This window comes from Curcuma longa, chromosome 3 (genome assembly GCF_044706935.1).
Source record: "Curcuma longa cultivar G26 ecotype Majalengka, Jawa Barat chromosome 3, ITB_CL_G26_1.1, whole genome shotgun sequence".
Lineage (NCBI taxonomy): Eukaryota > Viridiplantae > Streptophyta > Magnoliopsida > Zingiberales > Zingiberaceae > Curcuma > Curcuma longa.
Window position 1 is genome coordinate 21,235,436 of NC_133863.1, and position 19,095 is coordinate 21,254,530.

The window sequence follows — 19,095 nt, forward strand, 5'->3', positions numbered from 1 at the left end:
ATGGGAGCTGCTCGGGTGCATCTTTACTCTGACTCTCAGTTGGTTGCACAACAAGTGGAGAGGAATTATGAAGTTCATAATGATGACTCCGCCGATACATCGAAGCCTGTGCAAAACTAAAGGCAGAGTTCAAAGAAGCTTGTCTCCAGAAGATTCCCTGAACTGAAAATGGCAAGGCAGATGAGTTGGCTCGACTGGCAAGCTCTATTACCGAATGGACAGGCGAAGAACCAGTCACTCAAGTAGCTTTTATAACTTAGATAGACCAACTCAAGCCTGCAGCCGAAGTCACCGACTGGAGAGGCCCACTGCTTGCTTTCCTCCAAAAGGGCGAGACGCCATTCGATCCGGATCAGGTGAGAATGCTCAGAAGACGCCCCGCTCGGTTCACGCTCGTGGGAAATCAGCTATACCGCCGAGCATTCTCTTGTCCTCTCCTCATGGGACCTGAAGATACTGATTACGTTCTGAGAGAAGCTCACCAAGGGTGTTGTGGCAGTCATCCCGGAGGAAGGTCACTAGCTTGGAAGATCTTACTAGCCGGTTATTTTTGGCCGACTCTCCAAACCAACTCTGCTAAGATGGTGTCCACCTGCCTACATTGCCAAAAGTACCAATCTCGGCAGCCGACGGAGTTGCTGAAGGTTTCTACTACCTCCTGCCCGTTTGACCAATGGGGCATGGATATAGTCGGACCCCTTCCAACTGGGTCGCAATAGAAGAAGTTCCTCCTCGTTGCTGTCGACTACTTCTCCAAATGGGTTGAAGCTGAAGCTCTCGCCCGAATCACCGAGGAGGTTGTGCTCAAATTCCTGTTGAAAAATATCGTCTGTCGGTATGGAATTCCACATCGATTAGTCTCAGATAACGACCGCCATTTTCAAGGAAAGAAGCTGCAAGAATGGTACAAGGGGCTCGGCATCCAGCAAGCCTTCACTTCGGTGGCCTATCCTCAAGCCAATGGTCAAGCGTAGATCGTCAATCGGGAGATAGTACGCGGCTTGAAGATCAAACTTGATCATGAAGGGGGCAGTTGGGTGGAGGAGCTGCCCTGCATTCTTTGGTCTTACCGAACCATGCCAAGGGAAAACACTGGCATGACACCCTTCCACTTGGTGTATGGAGGCGAGGTTGTCGTGCCTCTAAAAGTCGAAATCCAATCGGATCGGAGACAGCTGTATGATGAAGACAATGGGAGACGACGACTGATGGAGCTGGATCTTGTCTCGAAAGACAGAGACCGAGCCGCCGCTTGACTCACAACCTACCGTTAAAGAATGTGCAGCACTTATAATCGACGGGTCATACCTAGATCATTTCAAGTATGCAACTTGGTGTGGAAGAAGGTAAAGCTAGTTGGCGACGTTGGCAAACTCGAGCCATCTTGGAAAGGCCCTTATTGGGTAAGCAGGAAAACCAGCACCGGTGCCTACTACCTTACCAATTCGGCTGGTAAGGATTTGACGAGGCCGTGGAACGCTACCCACCTCCGACTTGATCGCATTTAGATGCCGCAAGGACTGACTGATAGACTACCGTTGAGTGACAACTAGCAAATTAAATGCATATTAAAGAGTCGTTTGAAGCCCATCAGTTGACTGGCCCCAGAATCAGTCGACTGATGTACGGAATTTTATAAAAAGAGCGATCAACGTCGTAGAAAAGAAGACTTGATTACTTCATCTTTCTGACAGCTCTATGTGATTGAAAAACTCCATTCTCTTCCTCCTTAAACTTCATTAAAAACCTTTTAAGAGGAAGAACTCTGTTGTAAAGGTTTCTCCGCCTTCGAAGCGTGCTTTGAGAAGAAGATTGTTTCATAGTGAAATCGTCAGCTGCGTGTGTGGATCCTTGGATTAGTTACCTCATTGAGGTGGATACCAAGTAAATCGAACGGGTTAGCGATTGTGATTTTCTTTCTTGCATCTAGAAAGTTCGTGTCCACCTAAGAGAATTCTATTAGAATTCTGTTAGGAATTTTGGTTAGAAATTCTCTTAAGAATTTCTGAAATCCCGTTAAGCATTTTCTGTCAAAAATTCTGTTAAGAATTTTCTGTTAAGAAATTCTCTATTAAGAATTTCCTAACGGGAAATTCTGTAAGAATTTCTGAAAATTCTGTTTAAGAATTTTTTTGTGAAAAAATTCTGTTAAGAATTTCCGTTAGAAAATTTGAATAAGAATTCTATTTCTTCTTAAATAAAATTTTATTATAAAATTTTGCTAATTAATTTTGTTAAATTAACAAAATTTAATTATGGAATTTCGTTAAGAAATTAACAAGATATAATTAAAAGATTTTGTTAAAAATAAGAACAAAATTATTTTTTTATAAAATTTTTTAAATTAATTTTGTTAAATTAATAAAATTTAATTATGAATCTCGTCTAAAAAATTAGTGAGATATAATTAAAAGATTTTGTTAAAGATAAGAACAAAATTAATATAATGGAGACTTATTAAAAAACTAACAAATTTTATCCATAGATTTTATTAGATTTGTTCTAATTAAGTCTTATAAAAATTTATTAGACTTTTTCTTAAATTTCGTAGATGGGATAGCTATATTAGGAGGGGTTTAGGAGAGGCAAATAATCATCAAATCTCCTCCTAGAGAAGCTAGGGCCGACGACCACTCTTTTCTTCCCCTTCTTGCTGCCACCTCTTATTCTCCCCTCCCTCTCTTTTCGTTTTTGTTCCTACTTCTTCTCCCCTTCTTGTTGTTCGGTTCTCTCCTCTATTGTCTTGCTAGGGTCGGCGGGCAAAGGTGCTCAACCTTGCTAGGGCCGGCGGCAACAAGAAGAGAAAGAACAAAGGAAAAGAAGGAAGAAGGAGAGGAAGGTTTCTAGTTTGCTTGCCATCAAGAAGAAAGGTTGATGGAATCATCTTGCAAGATAGTTGTCCACACAACATCCAAGAAGAGGAAGAGGAATACAACAGAAGATCAAGAGATCTTCAGGTAAAGAATTCCTTCTAGACATCTCGACAAGAAGAGGTACAATTTAGTTTTTGCTTTTATAAATTATTTTCTCTCCCATGGATCCTGAATACCAAACACAAGAGCTCAATGATCTTAATGCATCGATCAAGCACCTGTTGATCGATTATGAGGGCCACTTGATTCCGTCTCCGAAAAATTTTTGTCCGACAAGAATTCAACGGAGTGGATTTTCAAGAGTTTCCCATCACAGTCGACTGATGTCCTTAGTAGCCGACTGACCCATTTAAATAAAACTCACAGATTTATTGGTTAAGTGAAAATCAAGTCGCAATTGACTGAGACCAGTCGACTGTGCAGCTTTGTAATACGAATTTCAGAAATACCTCTAAAATTTCACAAAAATTCAGAAAAATCTGAAATTTTGCAAACAAGTTTGTTTTCATATATATTATCAAGGAAAAAAAAATATAATTTTATGAAAAATGATGTTGATGCAGTTTGTCCCGATTGTTGTTTTGATGTTGACACAGATTTAAGTTCATTTTAGTTGGATAAGAATTAAGTTCAATATATTCAGATTGACCAATGACGGATGAGATCGGAGAGGGCTCGGTAGCTCGTTCTCCGGATTAGGTCAGAGAGGGCTCGGTAGCTCGTTCTCTGGACCGGATGGAGTCGGAGAGGGCTCGGTAGCTCGTTCTCCGGACTAGGTCAGAGAGGGCTCGGTAGCTCGTTCTCTGGACCGGATGGAGTCGGAGAGGGCTCGGTCAGAGAGGGCTCGTAGCTCTCCGGACTAGGTCAGAGAGGGCTCGGTAGCTCGTTCTCTGGACCGGATGAAGTGGGAGAGGGCTCGGTAGCTCGTTCTCCAGATTAGGTCAGAGAGGGCTCGGTAGCTCGTTCTCTGTACCGGACTATGGTCGGAGAAGGCATGGTAGCCTGTCTTCGGACCGGATCATTGTCAGAGGAGGCTTGGGAGTCTGTTCTCTGAATACATGATCCAATGCGGTTGGCTCGGGTGAGACCCAAGTTAACCAAGTGATCAGATTGCATGAGTTTTGATTTCACTTTGGTTTAATCGATGGGTGAATCGATTAACCAAGGGTTAGTTGGTTAGTCGATCTGGTGATCGATTATAGAGCATTCTGTAAGACCAAGGGTTAGTTGGTTAGTCGATCTGATGATCGATTACAGAGCATTCTGTAAGATTTTGAAAAACCCACAGAATACACCATAATCGATTGGGCAATCGATTATGGTCGACGGTAATCGATCAGTTGATCGATTACAAGCTTAATGAGAAACCAGTTAGCGATCGGTAATCGATCACCTGATCGATTACCATACCTTAATCGACCAACTGATCGATTAAGGTATGTGGTAATCGATTATTGCTTAGGCTTGATCGATTACACGGTTTATAGAGGAAAGAATTACGACGTTTAATCGATGGCCTGATCGATTAAGACATTTCTGATCGTGTTCAGACTTCTGCTCTGCTCATTTCTGATTATTTCTGTTGCTTCTGATATTGCTGTGCTAATCCATCTCTGAGGTTTGCAGATGGAGTTTGAACTCAAATGAAGAACAGGAAGAGTCAAGGGTTGGCTTTCTATCATGGCAGTTTGTCGACCTTTGGTTTTCAGGTAAAAGACACAGCGGGACTCTGAGCTGCACAGGAGGATGATCAGTGAGTGTGCTGAGAGGAGCGTGGTCCAGCACAGAGGAGAGACCTCAGTGTGGTGCTGGAGAGCTCAGATGGCTCAGCAAGGCTCAGTGTGCAGTGGACTCAGACGACCGTTGAACGAGCAGAACAAGGAGACTAAAAGAAGAGATGAAGGAGAAAGAGAACAACTCTAACGAAAACAAACAAGGCTGTGTGTGCTTGTGCTGGCTGTGGTGTGTTCTCTGCTTGCTCGTGATCATTGCTCTTCCTTGAAGCTCTCTGCCTGAGGTGGTGCAAGGAGTTTGTGCCTTGCTCTCGGGAAGCTCTGCTTGAGGTTTTGTTCTGTGTGATTGGGGCTGTGCTGTAAGTTCTATTTGTTTGCCTCAATCTTGAGTTTTCCTTCTATAATCTCTGTACTTAACAAATATCTTTGAGATTGGCTGTGGAGAGGTCACTCCACCGAGAAGGAGACTTCATCTAGCCGGATTCATCCGGGGTTTGATCTACCGAAGATCAAGGGATCGTCCACCTTACGGACACGCCGAGGAGTAGGGGCAAGTTATCCCCGAACCTCGTATATCTTAGTGTTTGCATTGATTTCATTTTGTTAGCTATTTTCCGCTGCGCACTAACCTTTTGTAGGAGAAAATCAAATTTCAAAGGGAGGCTATTCACTCCCCCCCTCTCTAGCCATCTCCCGATCTTCAACAAGGGCATAAACGCAGGTTTCAATATTCATGGTTTAAGCAATATCCATCTTGGTTGGAATATTCTGTGAGCAAAGATTGTGCCTATTGCTTTGTTTGCTTTCTTTTTAGTAGCAATTTGAATAAGAGATCTGGATTTGATGTCTTCACTGTACAAGGTTATTCTGATTGGAAAAGAGTGCGTAATGGAAAGAAATGTGCATTTCTAACTCATGTTGGCTCTAGTCCTTGTTCTGATCATAACAATGCTTTGAGATCTTGTCAGGATTTGTTGAACCAATCTGGGCATGTGGAAAACATCATCAATGTGCACACCAATGAAGAAAGAGAAAAGAATCGCTTAAGGTTAAAAGTTTCAGTTGCTGCTGTCAGATGGCTTACTTTTCAAGGTTGTGCTTTTCGAGGTCATAATGAGTCAATTCAGTCAAGGAATCGGGGGAATTTTCTGCAGTTAGTGAAACTTTTGGCTGAATTCAATCCTGAAGTTGAAAAGGTTGTCATGGAAAATGCTCCAGGTAATTCTAAATACACTTCGCCTGATATTCAAAAAGAAATTTTGAGTATTTATGCTGTTGCAGTACGTAAGCATATCCGAGATGAAATTGGAGACTCTAAGTTCTCTATCATTGTTGATGAAACTTGTGATGTTGCAAAAAGAGAGCAAATGACTTTAGTGCTTAGATTTGTTGATGGAGCTGGAGTTTTGCAGGAAAGGTTTTTTGATGTAATACATGTCAAAAACACTAAAGCTATGACGTTGAAGGATGAATTATGTTCTGTTCTACGCAATCATTCTTTGGATATTAAGAATCTTCGAGGTCAAGGATATGATGGGAGCAGTAATATGAAGGGAGAATTGAATGGATTGCAAGCTCTTTTTCTCAGAGAATGTCCTTATGCTTATTATGTGCATTGTTATGCTCACCGTTTACAGCTTGCTCTAGTTGCTGCTTCAAATGATGTGGTTCCAGTGTGTCAGTTTTTTCAGAAACTTTTGTTCATTGTGAACACTGTGGACTCATCTGCAAAACGTCATGATGAACTCCGAGACTCTCAAGTAATTGAGCTAGCTCACTTATTAGCTATTGGTGAACTTGAAACAGGTCAAGGAGCAAATCAGGTTGGTTCACTCCAACGACCAGGTGACACTAGGTGGGGTTCTCACCTAAATTCTATTTCTAGCCTTATGAATATGTTTAATGCAGTAAGTTCTGTTCTTCAAAATATTGCTGCTGATGGATCATCTGGTTCAATTCGTGCTGATGGAGATACTGCTTTTGGTTATCTTGTGTCTTTTGAGTTTGTGTTTATCTTGTGCTTGATGAAGGAAGTATTGGGAATTACAGATATGCTTTGTCAAGCATTACAAACGAAGACACAGGATATAGTAAATGCTATTCGTATAGTAGCATCTACAAAGCAACTTCTCCAAAATATGAGGGAAGATGGATGGAACTGTTTTTTCATGAAAGTTAAAGAGTTCTGTGAAGAGCATGACATTGATGTTCCAGATATGGAACAAACTTATATTCTACGTGGTGGACGTGCACGTCGGCAGCCTGATCATTTTACCAATGAACGATTCTTTCGAATTGAAGTTTTCTTGGTTACAATAGATACTCAGTTACAGGAATTGAATTACAAGTTCAATGAGAAGGTAATGGATCTTTTATCTATTATGGCTACTTTAGTTCCAAGAAATGAGTTTAGATCCTTTAATGCTGGAGAGATATGCAAAATGGTGGAAAAATACTATCCAGAGGATTTCAGCCTACAAGATAGGTATGTGCTAGAGAATCAGTTGAATCATTTTGTTTTGGATATTTCTCAAGATGCTGAGTTGAGAAAGATTGGGACAATTACAGAGTTGTGTCGATGTTTGGTTGAAACTAGTAGACATACTGCTTATAACTTGGTTGACAGATTGCTTCGTCTACTTGTTACTCTTCCAGTTTCCACAGCTAGTGCTGAGCGAGCATTTTCTGCGTTGGGTGTGTCATATCCAACAATTAAATATCTACAAATATTGCTTAATCTATTTAAGTGAAATTTCCATATATATATATATATATATATATATATATATATATATATATATATATATATATATCACAAAACATCTCCCTATTATATTAGAAATGAAAACTATTTTCCATTTTAAATAAAATTTGACAACAATTTAAACTTTGATTCATTTAGGGATGCCTAAAGTATATATAACAAATATAAATTAAGAATTAGTTTTTCGATAGTTCATGTATTATTACAATGAAATTTGATGAAAATATATATCTAAGAAGCTTAATTACCTTTTTCTTCTCTCTAATAAAACCACTCTATTTGGTCGAAGATTCAAAGTTTGATTTCTTTGCATCGAATTAGCCGAATTAGACCACTCTAACTAGAGTAGCCAAAGTTGACATGAGTGATTTAGACAATGTAACTAGACACAACAATCAACTCTAATGTACAACACAACAATCAATTCTAATGTAGATCGACTATATAAATCCTCCTCCTCTCCTCTCTATATATTTAACCTAACAAACAAAATGGCAACGAGTGTGCTAATAAGAGTTTCTTGCATCTAGATATGACACCAAGAAAAGGGAAAACAGTATACACATGTCCTTGTTTATGGACTCCGACTAACCGAAACCACGTCGAACCATGTCCTTGCTGATGGACTCCGACTAGGAGGTAGGTACTCATCCAGGGAGCCAAAGTCTCTCTTGATCTATTCCAACGCAAACAAACGTGTGTAAGAAGTAGCAAGAGACAAGGATGGGATTAGTTTGCTATCCTTTCAGCTTTTGCCTTTTGATAGAGTTAGGGTGAGAGAAATTAAAGCCATCTCTTAATTCAGTGAACTATCAATTCATGATGACATTTCTGGATGATAGTTGAAGTAAATTAGCTGAGACTAAAGGTGCCGAAAGCTAGTTTGAGAAGTCATAGTCATCAACTTACACTTCAAAAATATGATACTATTATTGGTACAGGGAGCACTAGTCTACCTTTAAAGTTTTGATATTTGATAATATATCTAAGTCTGATCAATTTTACCAAGGATTGATCCAAACAAGATCTACTATTTGGATGCGAGTGAAGTCTAGTCAGATCAAAATTAACCATAAGGCTAGTAAGATCTTAAAATTCTAGTCAGTTGGATCGGACAAGAAGTCCTAGTTGGACACTAGGCAGGAAAAATCATAGTTGGAGGCTAAGTATGAGAAGTCCTAGTTAGAGACTAAACAGGAGAGGCAGGAAGTCCTGATCTGAGAGAATGGGCAGGTGGAAAGTCTACTAAGTGACTAGTTCTAACTGGAGGTTAGACAAAAGAAAATTCAAGTAAGTCAAGGATGACTGGATGTTTGACATGTGGGAAGTCTACTTAGTGACTAGTTTTAACTGAAAGTTAGGTACGTGTAAGCCGAGTAGGTTAGACCTACAGAGTAAGACTTAGGTAAGCATAGTAGGTCAGACAGACTACAAGCAGGTTTAGGTTGCTTGTTTGTGTGCTTGCTTATCTTGCAGGAACCTGGAGCTAGAAGCAAGATCGAGGTAGCACAAGAGGAGCAAATAGAAGCAGTCGAATCAAACCCAGAGTCAACTCAAGTCAAACCTGAGTTGACTGGATCTAGGTGCCCGGAGCGTCCAAGCGCCTAGGGTTGGTCCAGGCACCCAGATAAGGTAGAATTAATCCTGATAAAGACCGATGGAACTGGATCGAATCAGATCGGTCTGGGATGCCCGGAAAGAGATTCAGGCACTCGAAAAAGTCTTTATAAGGTCATCAACGTGCACCATCAAGGATATCCACTACTCTACTAATTCTTTATCCTGCGGTGCTATTGAACGTGAACGGAGTCTAACTTGTGTGACCGAGGAAACTCCAAGATGGGTGTGCTACGCTTAGGATTTCCACATCGGCCAACTTGAGATTTGGTTATTTTAATTAAGTCTTATTTATTTGTACTTTCATTTTATATCATTACTTGGACTGTAAGATGAGTTTCTCCGCCTCTGGAAAGAGTTCTGGAAATGAAACCATTAGTGGACGGGCGCCTTCCCACACATAGGTCTTGGGCGTACTAACCTTAGGGGTTAGGAACCAAGTAAAATCCACGAGTCCCTTGTGTTGTATTTAATATCCACTATTATTCTATTTGACAAAACGAACGAGCGCTATTCACCCCCTCTAGCATGTACGAGTCTTACAATTGGTATCAGAGCATACCTGCTCTTGATTGAACTAACCGTCACGGGAGCACGAAGGCAAAGATGGAGAGAGAGAAAGATATAAATTTTAAAATTTATTTTAAATTTTATATAATTTATTTTAAGTATAGGGAAAGAGGACATTACAAAAATAAGTGTCATACTCGTAAAACTCGGATGACACCATCGGCGGCAAAGGTGCAACCGATATAGGAGTTTGACGATACAAAGAGCACATCACATGCTTCAAATATCAGAAATACGGACACTATAAAAATCTGTATCCGGAGAAGAAGACAAAATCGAAATTAGGGGTTCTGATTCCGATAAGCACAATAGTTTATGAAAATGTCCCTAAAATTTTATATGCTAGATCTATTTTATTGATAATTTAGATAATATTAATTTAATTAATAAAAACATTAATTTGACTAATTCAGATAATTTAAATTTAATAAATTTAACTAATTCAATTAATTTTAAAAATTTAAAATTAATTAATGGGATTAAAACAACATCTAATAAATTAAAAAATTTAAATTTAATCTATTTTTTGATAATTTAAATAATATTAATTTAATTAATAAAAATATTAATGTGATCAATTCAGATAATTTAAATTTAATAAATTTAACTAATCTAAATAATTTTAAAAATTTAAAATCATCTAATTTGACTAAGTCAAAATTTAATAATTTAAAAAATTTAAATTAATTAATGTGACTAAAACAACATCTAATAAATTACAAAAATTTAAATTTAATTAATTTGACTAAATCAAAATTATCTAATTTAATAAATTTAATTAATTTGATTAATTCAAATAATTTTTTTAAAAAATTCAAAATTAATAAATTAAAAAAAATCAAGTAAATCAAAAATTTTAATTAATATAAATAATTTAATTAATTTAAAAAATTTTAAAATTAAATATTACCAATAATAAAAATTTATCTAACTTAAATAAATTAATTAATAAATTTGACTTAAATAATAATTTAACTAATTCATATTTAACCAATTCAATAATTAAAAATTTAAATATAATTAATTCTAATTGAAATATAAATCAAATAAATAAAAAATTAAATGAATTCTTTAACCTATTTAATCAAGATAATGAAAAATTAAATAATTTAAATTTAATTAATTTAATAAATATGAAAATAAATAATAATTCAACTTATTAAGATAAAATTAATAATAATCAAAATAAATCTAATAATTTAATTAATAATTTAGAATTAAATAATCAAGTTAATCTTAATAATGAGATAAAATCAAAATCTAACCAGATAAATTTTAAAATTAATAATTTAATCACTAAAAATAAAAAATTAAATACTAAAATTCTTATAATAAATTTTTAAAATTTAAAAATACTAATTCAAATTTAAATATTCAAAATCTAAATTTAAATAATGAACTTAATTACAATCATGTACTCTTTAATTATGAAATAATGAATAATCTTAAAAATTTAAAATTAAATTTGAAAAATTTTAAATTAAATCTTAAATTTTTTAAAAAAATAAATTTATTAATTTTAACAAGTCAAACATAAATCTTAAATACTTAAATTTAAATGATAAAATTAACTATTATAAAGTTCTATTTAATTATGAAATATAACTTAATTAAATCTTAAAAAATCAAAAATAAATTCAAACAAATAAACATAATTAAAATTCATAAATTTAATTATAATAAGATATTTGTAATTATGAAACTAATTAAAAATATTATCAAATCAAATAAAATTTAAAATATATCAAAGTAGATTGATATATTTGTAGGTCTACACGAAATATATCAAATTGAGAATTTGATACATTATTAAAAATTAAAAATTATTTATCTTAATCGACTTATGCATACCTGCCATGTACATGCATACTCTTTATTATTTATGCATATAAATGTCATGTCATTATGTTTAATTTTTACTTAACTTAGAACGGTTAGTTAAGAACAAATGACTAGTTGACACTTGCCCAATATAGTATCAGGGTGAGGCGAGATAATAGTACGTCAGGGAAGTTTGGTCCATGTAGTCAAGTGGGGTAAAGAGTACCTTGCTTAGTCTGCTTAGCTAGTGGAACTAACTGAAACTACATCACCACATCCTAGACTAGTTAGACCAAAGTTTCTCAAGAAGTCGATTAAGGATATGATTTCTTAAAAAGGCTTTGTCTAAGGAAGTGATCGTTGTTTTGATAACTAAGAAGGCTCCTTCCTCGCTACAATTTGGAAATTGATTTTTGAAATGTTAACTTAACTAAGTGACAGTTAAACATAAATTTAATATAAGGTCAAACACTCAGTAGAATTAACTTAAATTAATAAAGATAAAATTAACATAACATCTCATAAAAGTCATAAGGCGACTCTTGTATGTCATGTACTGAGGCACTTAAAATATGTGAGATGATCAGGATAATTAAATTATCAAAATTTGAAAATATTTTCAAAAAAAACTATTAAACTATTTTTCTAAAACTAATTTTAAAATTTTGATAATTATTTGAAATTCATGTTTGCTTAGTGTAATTATGTTATAGTTTTTAAAATCTCTATATATTTGAAAATTGATTGACTAATACTTAGACACAAAATCTTTAAGCCAACACTAGGTCTAAAACGCTATGACACATAGGCAGAAATCTTTATAATTAACAAGGATGCTCTAAGAGAGTACTTAGTTAAGGGGGAGGTTATTCTTAAAAGATCTTATCTTCAAAAGACCTTTAAAAATATTATTTGAAAATCTTTTTGAAAACTCATGTTTGAAAAATATTTTAAAAATTATTCTTTTGACTTGGAATAACCTCTTAAGGCACATGGGAAGATTGCCTTGTAGTTAATAAGAAGTCCTAAAGAAGTATCAGATTTAGGAGAAATTCCAAATTGAAAGCTCAATTAAAAGTTATATTTTAAAAATTCTTTTGAAAAATTACTTAAGTTAATTGTTCTTTTGACCTAAATCAACCTCTGAGACACACAAGGAGTTTGTCTTATGGTTAACAAGGAATCCTAAAGAAGTGTCAAATCAAGGGAAAGGTCTAAAATTAAAAGAGCAAACCTATCTTTAAAAATTTATCTTTTATAAATCCTTGAAATCTTTTTTAAAAATTTTTACAAATCTATTTCAAAATTATATTTTAAAATTATTTTAAATTATTCTTTTGATTTGGGATCAAACTCTAAGATAAATAGGAGATTATTTTATGGTAAACAAAGAGCCCTGAGGACATATCAAGCTAAGGGAGAGATTCTAATTGAAAGAATAATAATGAGTATTTCAAAAATATCTATTTTAAAAATCTTTTGAAAAATATTTTTTTAAAACTTTCTTTGCAAAACTCTTTTGAAAATCTTTACAAAACTTATTTTGAAAACCTTTTTGAAAACTTTTGTTTGAAAATTTATTTTGAAATTTACTATAGTCTTTCAAGAAATGTCTAGACTAAGTTGTGACCATAGAAAATATCTTAATTGTTGGTGCAAAATAACTTTTTGGTGTATGAAAAGGGAGGAAGGAAACTTAAGTTAAAAATATAGAATTCTCCCAGATTCATAAAACTCTGACATGATTTAATTATTTAACTTAAGAAATTATCAAACATCAAAAATGGAGAAATTATTGGTACAAAGAGCACTTATCTACCTCCAAAGTTTTGATGTTTGATAATATACCTAAGTCTGATCAGTTTGACCAAGGATTAATCCAAACAAGACCTAATGGTCAAAATTGACCAGAAGATCAGTGAGAAGTCTTAGTCAGTTGGATTGGACAAGAAATCCTAATTGGAGGCTAAGTAGGAGAAATCCTAATTGAAGATTAGGTAAGAGAAGTCTTAGTCAGTTGGACCGGACAAGAAGTCTTAGTTGGAGGCTAAGCAGGAGAAATCCTAGTTGGAGATTAGGTAGGAGAAGTCTTAGTTGGAAGCTAGACAGGAGAAGTCCTAGTTGAAGGCTAAGTAGAGGAAGTCCTAGTTAGAGACTAGGTAGGAGAAGTCTTGGTGAGTGAAGCTGAGCAGGAAGTCCTGATACGAGAGATTGAGCAGATGGGAAATCAACTAAGTAACTAGCCCTAACTGAAGGTTAGGCAATAAGGTCAAAAATGATCAAATGTTTGACAGGTGGAAAGTTTAACTAGTGACTAGTCCTAACTGAAAGTTAGGCATAGGTAAGCTAAGTAGGTTAGACTTACGGGGTAAGTCTTAGGTAAGCTTAGTAGGTCAAACAGACTACAAGTAGACTTAAGTTGCTTGTTTATATGTATAGGAATCAAGAGCTGGAAACAAGACTAAGGAAATATAAGAGGAGTAAACAGAAGTAGCCGAACTATGCCCAGAGTCAACTCAGGTCAAACTTGAATTGACTGAATGCGGACGCCCAGATCATGCTTCGGGCGCTCGAAGTGTCCAACACCTAGGGTTGGTTAGACGCCCGGATAAGGTATAATTGACCTCGATAAAGACTGACGAAACCGGATCAGATTGGTTCAGAGTGCTCAGAAAGGGATCCGGGCGCCCAAAATTTATAAAGCCATCAACGTGTACTATCAAGGATATCCACTACTCTACTAATTCTTCATCCTACGATATTACTGAATGCGAACGGAGTCTAGTTCGTGCAACCGAGAAAGTTTTATGAAGGATGCGCAGCGCTCAGGACCTCTAGATCGACTAACTCGAGATTTGGTTATTTTAATTAAATCTTATTTATTTGTACTTTCATTTTATATCATTGCTTGGATTGTAAGTCGAGTTTCTCCGCCTCCGAAAAGAGTTTCTAAAAGGAAACTATTAGTGGACGGACGTCTTCTCGTACATAGACCTTGGACATACTAACCCTAGGGGTTAGGAACCAAGTAAAATCCATGAGTTTCCTGTGTTATGTCTAATATTTGCTACTAGTCTATTTGATAGAACAAACAAAGACTATTCACTCCCCCTCTAGTGCACACCGGTCCTACAATTATTATCCCTTTTCTCATGCATACTAAGGGACACAGATGTTGTTCTATAATATATAACTCATGAAATAAGATGATATTATTGAAGAAATCTGAGAGATACATTTAAGATGACATGAATATGTACTTAGACGATCAATAAATACTCCAGTTAAACGATGTGAAATTATGATAAATACATACATCAAACGGAGAAAAAGAAAACAAAAAAAGATTTGGTTAGTAATAATAAAACAACATAAATTTTATTTAAGTATAAATGATGATATAATAAGGGATAAAATTCAATGGCGTGCATAAGAATCTGATAATTTTCACCTCTAATAAGCACAGAAACTCTACTAAAGAGAAATATATACCTCTAAGATTCTCTTGGAGTTTTTGACAATTCCACTAACTTTTCCTAAATCCAGCCTCAGTTCCACACTGATGGAAACCATCTGCTTCTCTGTGAACTTGGAGACAGACTCTGCGTCGAATTTAGCAAATGCTATGCTTCCATACAAATTTATTCATCTCATTCAAGATTCTAAATTGTCTCAATACAAGTTTTTTGCCCTGAATCAAAACTGTTTCTTGGATTGGATTTGCTTCCAACCTGAACTCGTTCCTCTTCTTCGACATGTAGTCCAGTCCATGAGTCCATCCCAACCTGAGCTCCTGTTAGAACAAGTAACTCAAACAACATCCTGCAAATTGAGTCATATGGATCTTGTTAGGGTGTAAATTAAGTAGAAACTTGTGTAGATGATATGGAGAAATTTATATCTAAACAAAAAAGAAATCACCTGTCACCATAGAACTGGAATTCCGCATAAATTATATTGTATTATTATTTAAACATATTCACCGGAAAGAGGATCAAAAATCAGTAATTTTTTTCTTGCAATTTGCTTTAGTATTAAAATTTAGAAGCACCATTTTTGGAACCTGAACTTGGAGTTATGAAGCTGCACTTCTTCTCTTCCTGGGCGCTCACGACAATGCCGGGGCTCTCAAACGAATCCGCCATCTCCCCCAGCTTCGCTGGAGTCCTACCGTAGTGGGCGATCCGAAGATTCCTCTGGGCTTACTCGAGACCCTCTGCGCCGCGGTGATGCTGCCGGGAACCATGTCGCATGGCAGCCCCGATGAGAAAAGTCGAACGGCCGCGCCGCTAGTGGAGTTCCGCCACTTGATTTCTTGGGCTGCTTCTTCTTCTTTTATCCAGGGGAGCTGATCTGGTCGAGGCCTTCGTCGTGAAGAGCTTGTCGGTGTTCGAGTCCGTCGGGATCGCTGCTCCGCTCGAGAAGCGTAGTTTCCGATTTCTCCGGCGAAGTGTGGTCAGCGGAAAAGACGTCGGCTAAGCTGGCGGCGGTGGGGGGTTTCGGCGAATGAGGCGGGGAGAGAAGCCGATTTCTGGAGCGCGTGTTTGATCGGGCGAGGAGACTCCGGCGGAGGGACGCGGTTGGAGGTCGGCTGAAGGACCTCCCAGCCGTCCATCGCCGGTGATCCGGCATCGGATGACCTAATCTTGGACCTGCACATTCTGGTCCTCGTGGAATTGGAGCAGGAACGAAATTGAAAGGATCATAGTGTTTATATAGATTCAAAAACTTAATAATATTGAATTATTTAAATTGTAGTAAATAATTATATTTTATTGGATAAAAATTTACAAAGGTGCTTTTCAATAATTTTTTATGTGCAAAAATTAAAAGAATAATTTTTCTCTAAAATCAGTGTTTCATTTTATTTATTTATATCAAAAGAATATAAAACTGTTAAACGAGCTAACTCATGATGAATCAATCCATCAAAAATTTATCATACGACGATGAAACGAACATCAACATAGTGGATTAGAAAATTTTCAATCCAACCCAATCCAAGAAAGATTACGGATTGGCGAGGCAATCCACGGGTCTATTAAAAAATAAAAAAGTATATAAAATTTTAAAAATTTTAAGTTTGGATTATACTTTAAACGGATAAAGTTGAAAATTTTAAATTTGAATTATGGTTTAGATGGATTAAGCTCGTAGTATATTGAGTTTTCTACTTTAATTTTAAATTTTAAAGAAAAAAATTTCTCAATTCGCGGATCAACCTAAGCCAGCCACGGGCCAACACATGCGATTCATGGGCCTAGGCGAGTCGACTCACCTGAACACACCTTAAAATGGATTTATATAATTTTAACTCAACCCGTTTAAATTGTTTGGTGGGGCAGGTTAAACTCACAGACCTAACTCAAATTGACGACTATAAAAGGATGTCTAAATTTCTATAAAATGATATATTATTTTCTGACACATATTAAATTGGGAGCATATTGTAGCAGCTACGAAATCGTAACTGTTATATAGTTATAGCAATTACGATTTCGTAGTCATTATAACTTGAATGTTAGGTAGGTGGGTTGAATTTGCATTGTAGTAGATATGAAATTATAGTTATTATAACATGGGTAGATTTTATAGAGTGAGAAGAGATCGTTACGAATGGATAAGTTTAAAGAGGTCATATCTTTTGACATAGCATAATATATTAAATCGAAGTTCGTTCAGAGACCTACAATTGATTTATGAGGTGAAACCCATAACGATCCGATTTCAGGTAAAAAAATATTGTTTAAAATCTTTTTGGAGGCTTTAAACAATATTTTTTTAAGATTTATTTATATCGTGTAGCAATTATGAAACTACAACGGTTATAATATGTAGTAGTTACGAAATTGTAACTACTATAATTATATGACAGTTCAGTTATAATAGTTATGAAATTGTAACTGCTACCACATGTCAGATTAATTCAGGATTTAAATAAGAAATAATATGATACTAATGAGAATCATACTGAAAGATAATTATATTATTTTTTAATGGGTGGGGTGTCCTATTTAATAAAAATCAAAGTAGGACACCTGTTAGACAATTTGGAAAAAAAGATAGTGCTCTTTTAATTTATATCCTTTTATCCCTAAAATATTTTTATTTCAACACTCTTATATTAAAATACTATTTTTTTTATTAATTTATCAAAATTACTCAAGTTTATTAAATCACTTCAAATTATCAAATTTATCTAAAATTAAAATAATTTTGCCTGAATTAAAATAATTTTAATAAATTTAAATAATCTTGATAAGTTAATAAAAATTATTTTGATATAACAATATTTTATATATAATAATTTTAATTAAATTGAGTTGATTTATTACAATAATATTGAAATAAAGTTATTTTTGAGATAAAAAAATATATCAAAGTGCTATTTGAGTATTTTTTTTAAAAAAAATCTTATTGACAAAAAAAGGTAATAAATAAAGTGTTTTTTAATCCAAAATTAATTATCGTACAATTTTAATTGTTATACAAGGTTTATGCTTCCCCTTCTTTACTGGGAAAAAAGGGAGCTTCTAAATCAAATTGCACGTGAAAGTTCTTGAGAGAAAAAACTCAAAAAGAGGCTTTCAACTTGAAAATTGATTAATTTAAATTTGGCGATAAATTGAATAAAAGGGCGTCATTTTTTTTTAAAAAAAATTTTGCTCGATGCTACTTCACAACTGGTTTTGTTTGTCCGGCGGCCGTTCACGGTGAGTCCTTTGGGATTCAAGCGCTTCTCGCTTCCAGGAACGCGTGGAATTCCTCGATCGCCTTCTGCATCGTCGGGCTGATGGAAGCAGAGGACGGGGACGGAGGGCACGACCCCGGCGACGTCGAGAACTTGACGTGTAGGTCCGACGCCGCCTCCGCCGACAGCTTCTTCAGCGCCGCCTTCCGGTCTCTCTCGAACACGAAGGCCGCCGTCACCGGCAAGTGGGTCGCGCTCTGCCTGCTGCTCTTGATCAGCTCCAGGGGAAGGTCGAAGTACGACTGCGCCGCGACCTCCTCGTCCCCGTCGAGTATTGCCGACGACGACCACGAATCGCACTCGAACCGCTCGAGCGAGGCCGCCCTCGACGCCGTCGTGGTGGCGCTGCCCTCCATCGACGCTGCTTTCTCGACTAAGTTAGCTTCTTCCGGGGGACGAGGTGGTGGCGGGTCGACGTTGACCAACGGCGGAGGCCGCGGTTTGACCAACCCCTTCTCGAGCGCCGACCCGTTCCCGGCAGCCGGGACGTAGAGGCAGCCGCAGTAGTTGAACATCTGCATGCCGCTGCGCCGACGTCGCTCAGTCCCCTGCTCGATGGGGTCGACTCCGTTGATCCTGTCGCCGCTAGCGCGGCCGCAGCGAGACTGCTGGCTGTTTCGGTCGTGGCGTTGCGGGCAGTTGCAGCAGGCGGCGGCGCAGGCGAGGCACCTGGGGCGGGAAAGGGGAGGCAGGATGTGCCATTTGGTAGGCGCCATGGTCGCCGGAGATCATTCTGCTCTGATCAACTTCTTCTATGTATATGGACAAAGATCATGGTAAACTTGCAAGCACGAAGTAGACTACAGAAAGTGTAGTGGTGAACATGATGAGCTCTTTGTCGCCCTCATCACTTTATTTTTTATTTTTTACAAACAGTAAAGAGATACAACAACAATAATAACAATTAAATATTTATCCGAGTTATATAATATTTAAAATAAAATTTATCTTTTTTTTTATCATATC

At 36.3% G+C, this 19,095-nt stretch overlaps 2 protein-coding genes and 1 pseudogene across 2 annotated transcripts; 1 reads left to right on the forward strand and 2 right to left on the reverse strand.

Annotated features, from left to right (window-relative positions):
• LOC141823870 (uncharacterized) lies at positions 1-7,356 on the forward strand. Its single transcript, XM_074711078.1, has 5 exons — positions 1-108; positions 720-970; positions 5,421-5,487; positions 5,575-5,824; positions 5,888-7,356. The coding sequence occupies exons 1-5, from the start codon at positions 1-3 to the stop codon at positions 7,354-7,356; spliced, it is 2,145 nt and encodes a 714-aa protein (XP_074567179.1).
• Positions 7,357-7,944: 588 nt separating this feature from the next.
• LOC141823871 (uncharacterized) lies at positions 7,945-16,038 on the reverse strand (annotated as a pseudogene).
• Positions 16,039-18,107: 2,069 nt separating this feature from the next.
• Positions 18,108-18,845, reverse strand: LOC141823332 (uncharacterized). The gene has a single exon (XM_074710605.1). It carries the CDS (start codon positions 18,843-18,845, stop codon positions 18,108-18,110), a length of 738 nt encoding a protein of 245 aa, XP_074566706.1.
• Positions 18,846-19,095: the final 250 nt, after the last annotated feature.